This window comes from Moschus berezovskii, chromosome 24, assembly GCF_049115385.1.
Source record: "Moschus berezovskii isolate FMDL1 chromosome 24, NW_MosBer_1.0, whole genome shotgun sequence".
NCBI classification, from domain to species: domain Eukaryota; kingdom Metazoa; phylum Chordata; class Mammalia; order Artiodactyla; family Moschidae; genus Moschus; species Moschus berezovskii.
In genome coordinates this window covers 1,592,272-1,607,105 of record NC_142483.1, presented here as the reverse complement: position 1 = coordinate 1,607,105, position 14,834 = coordinate 1,592,272, and the positions used below count along the sequence as shown (strand labels likewise).

Sequence of the window (14,834 nt, the reverse complement as noted above, 5' to 3'; positions counted from 1 at the left end):
GGCCGGGCGGAAGCGCCGGCGCGCGGGGGCGGGGCCTGTCAGGGGTGGGGCGGGGCCCGACGACCTCCGGGGGCGGGGCCTGTCAGGGGCGGGGCGGGGCCCGACGACCTCCGGGGGCGGAGCCTGTCAGGGGCGGGGCCCGGCGCGGGCCCGCGGGCGCGCAGAGAGCGGCGGGTGAGCTGCGGGTGAGACGCGGCGGGCGCGGGCTGCGGCGGGGCTCGGCCCTCGGGGTCAGCGGTCCTGGAGCGGGCGGAGCGGGGCTCGGGGCGGCGGGGCGGGAGGCGGCCCAGCGCGGGGGCTCCCTCCTGTCGCCGGGCCGGGCCGGGCCGCGAGGCGGGCGGCGTCCCCGGGAGCCGGGCGCGCGGGCCGGGGCCAGGGCTGGGGAGAGGCGGGCCGCGTGGGGCGAGGCCCGAGTCCGACTCCCCCCGTCCCCGCGCGCAGGGCCCGCGGTGTGGGCGCCGAGGATGTGCGGCCGGACGTCCTGCCACCTGCCCAAGGAGGTCCTGGCCCGGGCCTGCGCCTACCGGGACCGGCAGGGCCGCCAGCGGCTCCCGGAGTGGAGGGACCCCGACCGGTACTGCCCCTCGTACAACAAGAGCCCGCGGTCCAGCAGCCCGGTGCTCCTGTCCCGGCTGCACCTGGAGAAGGTGAGCGCCGACCTGATCTGGGTCATTTAGGTATCTTAAAAGAAGGAGCGGGGGATCGCTGTGCCCTTTAGGAGTCCAGCTTATCAGACTCTCTAGGCTTAGGGCAGGGTTAAAACTAGTCTACAACACCTCTGATGTTTCTTGAACGCTGAAGCTTCTACCCTTTCTGCTTGTTTTATCTTTAACTGAAGCTAGGAACAGAGGTGTTTGGTCTGGTATTCCAAAGTTTAATTGCTTTCTTTGTGTTTACAGATTCTACCTCTGTAGTGTTGGAGTGGTCAGTAATTTATAATGTTTTGCTTCCTTGCTTTATCTCCTGAAAGAGAGAGAGGGGGGATGTATGAATATATGCTGTGTGGTAAAAATGCTTCATTCCGGAGAATAATAGTTTCTCCATGTCTTTTAAAATCCTGATTGTTTCCATCTTGGATTTTTATTCTATTTGGCCCGTAATGCATGAGTGACTTTATGAAGTTGCTTGAACCCCTGTTGCATACTTTTTTCAAGTTTTAGGCCCCACCATGCAGGATATAGGGATCGTATTTGGTCACCAGGGATTGAACCTGTGCCCCTGGTAGTGGAAGCAGAGTCCTAACCACTGGACCCCCAGGGACGTCCCTGTTGTGTGCTCTTCAGAAGTGTTGTATTTGTATGGTAGTCAAAAGATTCATCTTTACGTTAGGAAGATCATATTTTGAAATCAACATATGAGATAACTGATTTTTTTGGTTGAGTGAAGCCATTTACATGAAATAGTTTACTCGAGCCATTTTTAGTTGGTGCATACTTCCCTGTTAAAACTAAAAAAAAAAAACTTCTTAATGAGCAGAAAATCAAAATAAAATAAATACTATGGGAAACCTTGACTGGGGAAGGAAAAAATAAAACGTTTCAGAAGAAAGCATAATCTGGAGACAAGGATTGACGGTGTGCGGTTTCTTAGTGTTTAGCCCTGGTTCTCTTTGTACCACCTCATTGTAGAATGAATGTTAGCAGGAAGAAAACAGGTGTGAAGACTGTGAGTGGTCCCAGGTTACCCAGTTAGTGAGGGATGGCCGGTACCAAGGTCCAGGCCGCCCCTGCACTCTGGCCATGCTTCCTGGAACTCGGAGCGGGAAGGCGGGCCCCTGAACACGCAGAGCCCCCCCGTCAGTGCTGCACGCTTGCGGATGTAACATTTTGACTCCACATCTCATGAATTTTATAAAGATCACTAGGATTTCCTGATTTTGATAAATAGTTGTGTTTTTATTTATCTGAAAATGAAACATTGTGGAATTGTCAAGCCAAAATAGAACCATCTCAGCTCGTTAATCCACATCATCAAAGACCGGTGCCTGTGTGCAGACTGTAATATTTGCATTTGAAACCGCCGATTTGCACCCTGCTTCCCCTTCTGGTTATCCAACCCCAGTGCTGCCAGCTGTTCTGATCACAAGTCCAAGAGGGCAGAGGAGGAGATGAGTAATACTGAGCAGCATTCTCAGTATTTTGGCTTAGAAGTACTTTCTATTCATCACGCCCCCTATGGGGCAGCCCCTTACCTGGGTTTGGTTTACAGTTGTCGAGTGAACGCACTCAAGTTAAAGGCGCTGTGTGGAATTTGTAAGACGACGCTTTCCCAGCCTCGGCAGTGCTGACACCTTGAGTGAGATGTTTGTTGTGGGAAGCTGGCCTGCCTGTGCATCGTAGAATGTTTAGCAGCATCATTGGCCTACTTTGGAACCCCAAAAAATAATACGCATGTTGCTTTCGAGTCCCTTGTGGACATACAGACTGGTGAACTATGAGTCCCAAATACACATTCCCAGCTGCGATCAAATCTCCACTTTCTTGTTTTGGCTGTTATACTATAAACAAGTGTCTTTCTTGAGGTCTGTTTATTGCTGGGTTTTTTTTTTGCATTTCTGTGCTTTTTGCCGGCAATCTCACTGTTTAAAATTGTCTCCAGGCATAGTGGTAAAGCGCAGGCTAGGATTCCTAAAAGCAAGAATGAGGTAACATGCCTTACAGAGAACTTGCATGTGTCAGAGACGCTTAACTCAGGCATGAGTTACTGTGGCTGTCGGTCATGAATTCAAAATTAATGAACCAACAATACATGTGAGTTAAAGTCTAACACATAATAGTAAATATGCTGCACAGAAATACAGAGACAGCACGGTTGTATGAGGACCACTTAATGAAAATATCATCACAGGCTCCTGGCAGCCTCACTGTGTTTTCCCCCAGAGCTGCTCCTCGGTTCCCTCACTCACTGTTTGCAGTGACTGCACGTGGAACAAGCATGGACCCTGTGGTGTGTGGGGGAGGGGTTAGCTCATTAATAGCAGGCAAGGTTTTAAAAGAAATGAGACAGGATCTTGTGAAGAGAACAGTTCAGTTGCTCAGTCGTGTCCGACTCTTTGCGACCCCATGGACTGCAGCACGCCAGGCCTCCCTGTCCATCACCAACTCCCAGAGTTTGCTAAAACACATGTCCATGGAGTCGGTGATGCATTAGCTTGGAACAAAAAGGGAAACTCTTCTAAGATCCTATTAGACGGTTTCCCGTGCTCTCAGAACCCCTTGCTCTCAGCTCTTTTCATGCTGCTTTTACCTCTCTAGATACTTCTTCGTGGACTGCACTTTCCCTCATTTCTCCTTTTTCCTTTTTTCTCCCCACCCAGCTCCCGCAGGTTTCATCCTGTGGTTGATTTACTCTCCAAGAAATTGTGTCCTCATGGCTTCACCAGTCACCTTTATGTAGATTTTGCGGTTTATTATTAGTCATAACCTCGAAAAATACTGTGTCTACCTTCTCCATGCCACACATCTAACCAGGGTCTCCTTACGAAGACCTTATTCTTGCCTTTATTCCAGAGATTGGCAAACCATGGTCTTCTGATCAAGCCCTGTGCACTGCCTGTGTTTATAAAACAGTTTCATTAGAACACAGCCATGCTCACTTGCTCTTTGGCTGCTCTGACATGCCAAGGGTGTCAGAGTTGAGCTGAGCGGCAGCAGAGACTGTATGGGCTCAGAAAGCCACAAATATCCGCCGTCTGGTCCATTACAGAAGTCTGCTCTTCCCTTCTCCACCATGCCGCCTGTCTCCTCAGTTTTAATTCCACCTGCTTGTGGGACACAGGAAGCATCTCTGTGGATTTCATTCTGGGGACTCAGAAAAGCTTTCTGTTTTGTTCACCAGTGAGGAATTAGGGCGAGACCTTGCAGGTACGGTTTGTCTTGTCCCTGGAGTCTGGGGTCTCAGGAGGCAGAAAGCCAGGGTCCTCTGATGATTTCCCTACATGAAATTTTCTGGGACAGCAGCATCCATTCATCTGTTGCCTTTGGCTGCTCTGTCCCTGTAACAGTGTTTATTGACAAATGACTAACAGAGACTGTAGGATCTACAAAATCTGCAATACTTAATATTTAGCCTTCCGGAGAAAAGTCTGCGAGCATCTGGTGTAGAGGCCCCTCCCCTGTCTCACCTGCCCGCTGTGGTTGGCTCTTGCCTGGGCCTTTGAGCAAAGTGCCGGCTCGTGGCCGGTCCCCAAAATGTGGGCTTTCTCAGGCGTGGTGGTCTCCGCCTCGCTGGATCTCATCCACGGCGGTTCGGGGCAGCGACGGCAGGGTCTCAGCCAACGTGGGGGAGGCCGAAAACCCCTGTGACCTGGCGAGAGATCTTGCAGCGTCTCTGCTGCCACATTCTGTTGGGTGCAGTCAAGTCACAGCCCGTCAGAGTCACGGGGACGGCGCACGCCCCTCAACCCCCGCCACACGGGAGAACCCTCAGACACTTGGGACCCCTCCCGCTAAGCTGCCCCAGACTTCTCACTGTAACCTGTGACCGGCCTGTGACCTCTCCCCAGATCACAGCCCTCTGGGGAGTTTTCTCTTTTCTCAATAGTGCCACCGTTACTTCAGTCCTCCGGCCCTCAAGACCCCGTCATCCCTGTCTTCTTCGTCCAGCGTGCTGGTTTCCTGCCTTTGGGTGTCTTTTGCTCTCACCAGACCCGCCACCCCACTGCAGCAGAGCCCAGCATGCACTCTGCTCAGTCTGAACCAGCCCAGTGTCTGTGCCGAGAGAACAGTGTGTGTGTTTTCATCTGTAGGGCTCATCAAATTCTCAAGGGGCCAGGTACCCAAAAAAAGTTTAGCAACCGTATGTTCAGGGCGGGGGCCCCAAGACTACCCTCACATGTGGAGGTTGGTCAGAAGGCAGCATGTGCCGTGGCCACGGTTTATTACAGGGAAGGCACACAGTGGAATCAGCAAGGTGAACAGAAGCTAGTAGAGATCTGGAGAAACCTGTGCCCAGGCCTCCTTACAGCCTCTCCTCCCTCCCTGGGAGGGGACACACGAGTTCCTTCTCTAGCAGCAACAGAGGCAGTAACTCGTGCGCAGCATTTCTGCCCAGAGGGACCCGTTAGACACAGGCCCAAGGTGTGTTGGGGGCTGGTCACGTAGGCGCTCTGCCTAGCAAGCAGCAGCCCCCCAGATGCCCAGAAGGAAAGCCGGTGCTCAGCAAGAACCTTGTTTCCTGCCTGAAGCAGGCATAGGATACCATCCCAATCAGTTAGGGAAGGGGGACGCTTTCAAAAGCCAAGTCCTCACATGCTGCCTGAGGGCCAACCCTATGAATGGGCCCTCCTAAAAATAGCATCCTCAGGCTTGCTGTACGCTTGCTGCACGAAACCACTTCCTGCCCAGTCTTGGCACGGCCTCTGATTTCACCTCTGGTCCCTCCTCCCATCTCTTCTCTGTCCCAGGCCTGTTCCTCTTGTGGGGTCCAATCCGAGAACCCCCTCACCCGATCCCCTGCTTCTGCCCATCCCAAGGCGCTGATCACTCCCGCAGGCCCGCTCTCACAGATCACTGTCCGCCGAACTTCCCCAGCAGGCCTGTCCGTGCCACGTACAGGGCCACGCCTGTAGTCTCGTATCATTCCCTGTTGCTCAGGGCTCACGAGGCACGGTGCACGTCCTTCCGTGTGCCGCCAGTCACAGCACGGACCTTCCGCGGGATGACTGCCGCGTGTGCTTTGTCAGAGCTGGGCCACGTGAGGCGCAGGGCCCCGGAGCCTGCCTCTCCTGTGGCCGGCCCTGACACACAGCTTGCAGGAGCTAAACCTCCTTGCCCCGCCACTCCCCGGCAGAATGTCCTCCATCCTGACACACTGCCTGAGAACGCTGGCCGCGCACATCGTGAGCGGTCACTAGTGCTGTCTGCACGCAGGAGCTCCGCCTGTTCACAGTCATCCGCTCTGCGTGTTGACACTGCTGGTGGTGGTTTAGCCGCTCAGTCGTGTCCGACTCTTGCGACCCTGTGGACTGTAGCCCGCCAGGCTCCTCTGTCCATGGGATTCTCCAGGCAAGAACACTGGAGGGGGTTGCCATTTCCTCCTCCAAGTAACGTGCTGCATTCCCTCCAGAAGGTTTCACAGGTTCCTTCCCGTCTCCTCACTGCACCTTACCTTTCTCGTGGCAGGATGCAGACTCGTCCGAGCGGATCATCGCGCCCATGCGGTGGGGCTTGGTCCCCTACTGGTTCAGAGAAGCGGATCCTTCCAAGCTGCAGATCAACACCAGCAACTGCCGCAGTGACACCGTGATGGAGAAGCGGTCCTTCAAGGTGGGAGGGGGTGCGCGTGCCGGCGGGTTCTCGGTCCGAACGGCTGGAGCTGCGGACACCGCCTGACGGCTCCAGACTGAGCGTGCTGTGCTCTGTGCCCCGGGGAGGCAGAGCGGGTCTGTTTCTCCCACTCAGCCGCGGGCTGCCGGCCCAGCTGGACACGTGGTCCCAACCGGAGGTTCTCCTGTGGCGCTTGCGTCTCAGGACAGTGGACGTCCAGGGGGCTCCTAGCCCACGTGTCCCGCCCTCAGCCAGGAGGCCCGCCCACATGTCTCGTGGGGGTGGGCAGTCAGGCATCTCACTCAGCACCCTGCTCACCCTCCAGGGCACAGCCACGGGGCTTTATGGCCCCGCCTCGGAAGTCCCAAGCATCGCTTCTGCTGTGGCCAAGCCGGCCCGAGGTCACTGAGGGAGGGGACCTCATTGCGTGTGAATCCTGCTGGGTGGGGCTCGTGGGGGCGGCCAGCTTTGGAGACCGGCTCCACGGCGCCTGTTTCCTCTTAGGCACGTCATTTAATCTTTCCAGCAGCTGTGTGTGTGCGATTTCATAGCTGTGAAACGCGACGTGCAGAGGCACTGCCGCTCTGAGGTCGCCCGTGCTCCCCCAGGTGCCTCTGCTTAAGGGGAGACGCTGTGTCGTCTTAGCGGACGGATTCTTCGAGTGGCAGCGGCGCCAGGCCACAAACCATCGGCAGCCCTACTTCATCTACTTCCCCCAGGCCAAGACCGAGAAGGTAGGAGCAGCAGCGTGTCCCTCTCTGCTCAGCTCTCCAGGCTCCTTGGGTGCTCGGTTGGGTGTCTTTCCTAGTTTTTTTTTTATTTCTCAGCCATAAATTATTCAGATTTTCTTTCCGTCCCATTATCTCTTCTTTCTGGGATTCTCATTGTACGTGTGTCAGACAGTGAGATGTCCTGTAGCGTCCAGATGTCTCATATACTGCGTTCTTTCTCTCTGCCTTTCAGTCCGGGCCGTTTTTAAGTTCGCTCTTTCTTTACTCTGGAGTCTGGTCCTGTTGATTTCTGCGTATCTTGGCAGTCCCTTGGTTATCTGGCTGTTTTGTATACCTTAGATTTTTTTACTGGTTGCCAGACATAGGAGGTAGGAGAGAGACTGAGGCCAATCGTATTTGTGTCTGGACGTGGACACAAGTTGATCTTGTCAGGAGCTGGGCTGGACTTGCGTTTTGTCGTGCACCAGACACTTTGACTGTTCACTGTCGCCCCGTGTTCAGGGTGAGGGTTGGTTTTCCTCAAGAGCCCTGCTCCCCGCGCTCTGCAGCCCTCGGGATGCTCTCCCCAGGCTCCTGCTGCCGCCCGTCACCCGGGGCCTGCTCATCCACAGAGGCTGCAGAGCTCTCTGTGCTGCCCGCGTTCAGCCTCATCACAAGCAGAACCATGGCCCCACTCTCGGGCTTTCTCGGTGAGCCTGCTTCTCCCCGGGAAGCAGAGAGCTGTTCCTGTCACCCTTTTGCAGCCTCAGCGGGCTTCCCTTGACTCTTCGGGGTGACGGGCTTTATCCCTTCTCCCCTGGCTCCTTAAGCTTCGTGCTCCTTGGAGGAGAACGGCGGGGTGGGGCTTCTCGCCGTCCCCGGGCACCTGAACACGCTGGGCAGGGAGTCTTCCTCTGTCCCCGGCCCTATCTCTCTTGTGAGCACCCGCGGAGGCTGGTCCATCCGCCTGCAGCCCTCTCGGGCGAGCCCATGCTCTGCAGAGAGCAGTTGGATGATCATCTTATCTGAATTCTTAGCTGCTGTATAAAGGAGGCCTTGTTTGTCTCCTGTCACCACTGGGAAGCCCATGGTAGGGTCTCCTCTCCCTTTGGATGACCCTGTCTTTCTTTACAGTTCAGGCTTAGTGGCTGCCCTATGACCAAGTTCTCTGATGAGTTTAAGGAAAGTTACAATTATGGAGTCTCTACCTGATCTTGTCGAGAGGGAGGGGGGAGGCAACTCTCCAGCCTTTGGAAGCTGGGAACTGAATCTTGAAGGCAAGTAGGAGTTGGCACGTTGAGCACAGGCAGAAAAGACCTTTCGGGCAGGAAGAGGAAAGTTACCTCCGCAAGACCCAAGGGCTTTGTTTACAGACAGCTGGGCGGGATGCAAGTTCCCCTTGCACGTGAAAGCTGGAATGAGGCTCCAGATCCCAGAAGGCCTGAATGCCCATGGGAGGTGTTAGACTGTATCATGAAAGCATTCCGGGGCCATAAATCTACTACCTCAGGGAGGGTCTGCCATCGAGCCTCTGTCCTTCCCTGACGGTGGGTCCAGGGCCTCTGTGCTGAAGGCGTGGCCTGAATGGCCCAAGATGATGGCCGTGTGCTGTCGCCTGCAGGGGAGGGCGGCCGCGGAGTGCCTAATCTGCCGCGGGTTTGCTTCCAGTCCGAGCAGGTGGGTGCTGTGGCCAGCCCCGAGGACTGGGAGAAAGTCTGGGACAACTGGAGGCCGCTGACCATGGCCGGGATCTTTGACTGCTGGGAGCCCCCGGAGGGAGGAGACTGCCTCTATTCCTACAGCATCATCACAGTGGACTCCTGCAAAGTCATGAACGACATCCACAACAGGCAAGTCACACACCCCGCCACGCCTGCGTTCAGAGGGGTGCAGGGCAGGGCTTGCCGTCTTTGGGTTTAAACAAGCAGCTTTCGGAACTCAGAGTTTCCGTATGCACAGGTTTAGAGAGTCGGAAACTAAGCCAGTTGCTTCCCAGGATACAGGTGCAGTCTGCACGGCTGTAACATGATGTGCGTTCCTAGAAGTTACCACGCCGTGCAAAACCGCAGTGAAACCCAGAGAGCCTACGGAAAAGTGGTAATAAGGGGGCAGCATGGGAACATCTGTCAGTGACCCGGTTACAAAAATAATAGGGATCTAATAAAGCTTGTCGGAGAAGGCAATGGCAAGCCACTCCAGTACTCTTGCCTAGAAAATCCCATGGATGGAGGAGCCTGGTAGGCTGCAGTCCGTGGGGTCACTAAGGGTCGGACACGACTGAGTGACTTCACTTTCACTTTTCACTTTCACACATTGGAGAAGGAAATGGCAACCCACTCCAGTGTTCTTGCCTGGAGAATCCCAGGGACGGGGGAGCCTGGTGGGCTTCTGTCTATGGGGTCACACAGAGTCGGACACGACTGAAGTGACTTAGCAGCAGCAGTAGCAGTAGCAATAAAGCTTGTACTACCGTTTCACGCGTTGCGTGGTTAAAAAAGTAGAAAGAAGTTGTGGTAAATATAGCTCCGCACCTTAAAAAGGCCTGGAAGCAGCTTGTGCTGGAGGAGTCGCAGCTTGTGACCTTCTGTGACGTGGTGGGAAGACGGAGGTGCGGAATGGTTGTCTTTTCCGGTCTTAAATCCTGGGATGTGTTCTTCTGCCTTTGAGATGTTCCTCCGAGGCTGGCCTTCATAATAGATACATATTTAGTCAGAACCGAGCGTTCTGATGCGCTGGACCTCCTCCCCCAGTTAACTGCAGCGTCACTCCTGGAAATGCCTCAGCGGCGTGCCTGGAGCCACGCAGCCAGCCATCAGAGCCCTGCGAAGAGCCCCCTCCGTGCTGTCCTGTGGTTTGTGACAGAACAGCGCGTTCTCTTTGTGAGAAAGCTCCCCCTTTCCACTGTTGTCTCCCAGTCACATACTGAGGCATCTCCCCGCTGCGTCTGCTCCTTCAGGCCCGGGGGGCGCGGCCTCTTCTCGTCGCTCGCGGCTGCTCTGGCCGTAGATCGTCCTTTCTTCCAGCCCCTCCCTGTTGTGGGTCCTTCACGTCTGTTTCCCAGGGGATGCCGCATGTTCTGTTCCTGTTTTCAAGATTGTCATTTAGTCTCCCAGTCGTGTCCAGCTCTTCGCGACCCCATGGACTGTAGCCCACCAGGCTCCTCTGTCCATGGGATTTCCCAGCCAAGAATACCGGAGTGGGCTGCCATTTCCTTCTCCAGGGGATCTTCCGAACCCAGGGATCGAACCTACGTTTCCTGCATTGACAGGTGGATTCTTTACCACTGAGCCACCTGGGAAGTCTGGCTTTCAAGATGGTTTATTATTATTTCACCCTTCTCCCCAAGAATTAAAAGTCTTCCGTTTTCGTACACTGCTTAGAATGTCTGAACCAGGAAGCTTAGACATGTTTGGGGTGTTGAATGAGCAGTTTTTTGAGCAGAAGAGTTTACAAGCGCAAAGTCAGAGCAAAACACCACTTTGGAGGACAGTGGCCATGAGCCGAGGCAGCTCTGGAGAAGGCAGCAGTGCCCCACTCCAGGGCTCTAGGCAGCCGTCCGGAGATGGCGACAGCGCCCGCTCCAGGGCTCTTGCCTGGAAACTCCCATGGACGGAGGAGCCTGGTGGGCTGCAGTCCATGGGATCGCGAAGAGTCAGACACGACTGAGCGAATTCACTTTCACTTTTCACTTTCCTGGATTGGAGAAGGAAATGGCAACCCACTCCAGTGTTCTTGTCTGGAGACTCCCAGGGACGGGGGATCCTGGTGCACTGCCGTCTATGGGGTCGCATAGAGTCGGACATGACTGAAGCGACTTAGCAGCAGCAGCAGCCAGTGTTCTTGCCTGGAGAATCCCAGGGACGGCGGAGCCTGGGGGGGCTGCCATCTGTGGGGTTGCACGCGACTGAATTGACTCAGCAGCAGAGGTAGCTGTCAGCGCCTGAGGCGCATGTTTTGTGCTCTTACAAGGTTCAGCTCAGTGAGGTGAAGTTTTCTGTGTTCACACTGTGTTTTCTCACAGATAAAACTGTGTATAAGCAAATGCAAAATTTGCATTATGCTTAAATTGCTCTCTAATAGTCAATCACACTGGAATAAACTCTCATTTTAAAAACAAGCATTAGCAGAACTGACATACTTGTGTAATGATTTCACAATTTTTGCCAGGTCTCAGTGCCCTCGGGGGTAATTTTATGATGTTTTGCGGAAAAGAATCCAGTATGGCACATATTGGGTTATGTATTTTAACCCCTTTGTCCTAAGCATTCTGTCTGAAATGATGCTTTCCTGGGATATATAATAGTTCTAGTTTTGCTAATTCACCTTTAAATAAAGTCCTATTTCGTCAAATCTATGATTTTGTTCCACTACTTTATACAGTTAAGAAAAGTAAACTGCTGCCAATTACTGCCAATAAAGTGATACAGTGCAAAGATGCCATTCATTGTAAATGTAGATTTCAGAGATTTAAAAATACTGTTTAAAAGTATATCTTGGGAAGATTCCCTGGCAGTCCAGTGGTTAGGACTCCATGCCTCCACTGCTGAGGGCCTGAATTTGATCCCTGGGAAACTAAGATCCTGCAAGCTGTGTGGTGCAGCCAAAAAATAGTAAAGCAAATATGTGTTTATTTGTTGAAGTAACAATAATTATTGAAAGTAACATTCATGCGTTTATCTCCTAAATTCAACCAGACCACCCCCCAGTGAAGTGTGTACATGCTTTGCACTGGCCTAGAACATAAAATTGGAAGCTAAACAAGGGCTCTTTTCCTAACATCTCCTGGGTACCAGGAGTTGTCTGGGGCGGCCTCTTCATTTTCTGAGCCATGGTTGCCTTTCGGTCACAGTTTTATAAACAGCTCTTCCTACATAACCCTGCCGTGGGTGGGAAGGCTGGGGTCTTAATGACAGACAGGTTTCCCAGGCTTTGTTTCCCCTTGAAGTCTAGGCCAGGGTGCCGTAAAGGCCACCGGTCTGCTAGCGTGTGCGCGGGAGGGCACCCACTTGTGGCGCCGGGCATGGTCTTTGCCACCACGCTTTGAGCTGGCTCTCCTGTCCTAAGCTGTTGTTCCCGGGGGCACGGGACAGCGTGCAGGCTGCAGACGTGGAGGGGGGCGGCCTGTGCCTCAGCTGACTAGACCCCCCCCTGGTGCCCCCAACCCCTTTCTTGCGCTCACCCCCCAGGATGCCCGCCATCCTGGATGGCGAGGAGGCGATCTCTAAGTGGCTGGACTTTGGTGAGGTCTCGGCTCAGGAAGCGCTGAAGCTGATCCACCCCACAGAGAACATAGCCTTCCACGCGGTGTCGTCCATGGTGAACAGCTCCCGGAACAACGCTCCCGAGTGTCTGCTCCCGGCACACCTGCTGGTCGGAAAGGTAGGGCCCGGATGCCTGCCATCCCTGCCGAGCACTGTCTGCTCCGAAGGGCCTTTCCGTGCATGCTGGGACCTTTGCAGCCAGAGAATGAGTCCAGGGCACCCACAATTTGTCTTCCTCGTGCGCAGAAGGCGCCCCAGGGCCGTGGCTCTCAAAGCAGGCTGCGGGTCGGCCTGGGGTGCGCCTGTCGGTGTTCAGGCTGGGCTGGGCCTTCTGTGTCTTTACGAAGCTGCTCGGGTGGGTCTGATAAGAAGCCACTTTTGAGCACTCCGCATCTGGAGGTGACTGTGCAAAGGACGGAGGGCCCCTGACCAGACCGCCTCTCTCGCCAACCAAACGGGAGACGTGTTTCTGTCTGTTTTCTCTGCTTTCCCAGCTACAAGATGGAGGGAAGCCAGTCCTCATTCTCCAGGGGACTGGAGAACGGTCCTGCGAGGAGCACAAGTTTTAGAGTTGGCGGGGATCGCCGGGGTGTATTTTGAAAGGAAGGTGGACAGACAGGAGGCCTGGGTGATGAGAAGCCCCAGAGCAGAAGCTGGCCCCGCTGACGCCCGGGGATGAGGCGCAGGGCAGCAGCTGCTCCTTGGTGGCCGGAGGACCAGGACAGCTGGCACCACGGCCTCCGCCCCGTTTCCCTCAGAGCCTCTTACGTTTTCACACTCAGTCAGCATCAGCCTTTTCCTTTCGGTTCTCTCAAAGCCTTGCATCCCTGGTAGCGCTTTTCATTACCTCTCTCTAAAAAATGCAACTGTGGATATCCATTTTGCACTGGACACGGCCCCATGTCCGCCACAGTCTTCTCCGCAGAAGAACTCATGCACTGGAGAGCTGGCACCCTGTGCTGGGCTCGGGTGCAGCCGGCCCCTCTCGCCCAGCCTCTATCTGAGGGCTGCATCTCCAGCTCGCTCCCTGCATGGCCTGCTCAGGCTGAGTGACGCTTCTTTTCCTGAGCCTGCTTCATTCTCTGCCCGGGCTTGGAGAACCTGCCCGCTGACTTCTGTGGCCAGTCTCGCCCACCACGAGCTGGCCCCTCTCCCTTCTGGCCCTGGGAACCCACCCTGCTCCCCTCCTTGTGCCCGTCACATCTCCGTGCCCACGCCGGTCCTCGCACAGCGCCTCTTCCCCGGGTTCCCAGGAACTCGAGCTGGGGGTCTGAGCTGCCGCTGCTTTCTTCTAGGAGCTCAAGGCGAGTGCCAGCAGCCAGAAGATGCTGCAGTGGCTGGCCACGAAGTCACCCAAAAAGGAAGAGCCCAAAACACCCCAAAAGGCAGAGTCAGATGTGCCCCAGTGGTCCAGCCAGTTCCTGCAGAAGAGCCCAGGAACCCCCAAGAGAGGCAGCGCCGGCCTCCTAGAGCGATGGCTGAAGCGGGGGCAGGAGGAAGAGCCTGTGGCCAAGCGGCCTCACACGCAGTAGCACAGGCCTTCCGGAGACCACAGCCAAGGGGCACAGCGCTAAATACCACGTGATCACAGGTCGTGTGTGTGTGTGTGTGTGTGTGTGTGTGTTGGGGAGTTCCAAGGCTGAGAGGTGCTGTGTCGAATCCTACTGTGATCACAGGTTGCACTTGCGGGGGTGGGGGGTTGGCTGAGTGGCTCCTGTCATAGCTCAGTGTTAGTTCAGGGTTTCAGGCTTCTGGGGCAGTGCGTGCAGGCTATGACCAGGACTGCCCAGCGGGGTGGGCCAGCAGCCTGGGAAAAGGGGCGAGCCACCCCCATCAGCTCCGAGGGAGGGGAGGGAGCCCTGGCCCAAAGCCCTCTCCAGGTGGCCAGGTGGCCCCTCCCTCGGAGCCTGTCCCTGCTGGCGGTTCTCAGCAGAGGCTGTATTCTGCTCAACCTGTGGGTTCTTTCAGTGTTTGGGAGTTAGGTTCTTAAAACATTGTCTTTTTTTCTGAGTAAACTGTATTTGATAACCTGTCTAGAAAATGCTGCCGGTGGGAGGAACTCTGATCCGTTTCCTCCTGGCCACGGTCCCAGGGAATGACTTTGTCACAAGCAGGGGGGCACTGGGGTTTTGCTGGCAAAACTGACGTTTTGTAAACAATAAAGACTTGGCTGCTGCTGCTAAGTCACGTCAGTCGTGTCCGACTCTGTGTGACCCTGTAGACGGAAGCCCACCAGGCTCCCCCGTCCCTGGGATTCTCCAGGCAAGAACACTGGAGTGGGTTGCATTTCCTTCTCCAATGTGTGAAAGTGAAAAGTAAAAGTGAAGTCACTCAGTCGTGTCGGACCCTTAGCGGCCCCACGGACTGCACGCAGCCTACCAGGCTCCTCCGTCAATGGGATTTTCTAGACAAGAGTACTGGAGTGGCTTGCTATTGCCTTCCCCGAAAGACTTGGCAGGGGGCTCTTTATTGAGTCTCTCTTCACTCTTAATGCCTGGAAGTTGTCTGAACCCACTAGCTTAAAGCAACCAGAGAGCCTGCCGGGCAGGAGGGGCTGCGGGGGCGGGCGCGCAGGCTGGGCGCGATTCCTGCCCCCG

General features: G+C 55.1%; 1 protein-coding gene across 3 annotated transcripts; it reads left to right on the top strand.

Moving 5' to 3' along the window:
• The first annotated feature begins 130 nt into the window (after nt 1-130).
• On the top strand, nt 131-14,429 carry HMCES (5-hydroxymethylcytosine binding, ES cell specific). 3 transcript variants are annotated; one of them, XM_055413445.2, is made up of 7 exons: nt 131-185; nt 442-647; nt 6,123-6,266; nt 6,875-7,000; nt 8,645-8,826; nt 12,163-12,355; nt 13,533-14,429. In XM_055413445.2, exons 2-7 carry the CDS (start codon nt 465-467, stop codon nt 13,767-13,769), a joined length of 1,065 nt encoding a protein of 354 aa, XP_055269420.1. In that variant the 5' UTR covers nt 131-185; nt 442-464; the 3' UTR covers nt 13,770-14,429. The 3 variants fall into 3 exon arrangements, with proteins under 3 accessions (XP_055269420.1, XP_055269422.1, XP_055269421.1); XM_055413447.2 differs by having other exon boundaries at nt 137-174; XM_055413446.2 differs by having other exon boundaries at nt 170-230.
• The last annotated feature ends 405 nt before the right edge of the window (nt 14,430-14,834 follow it).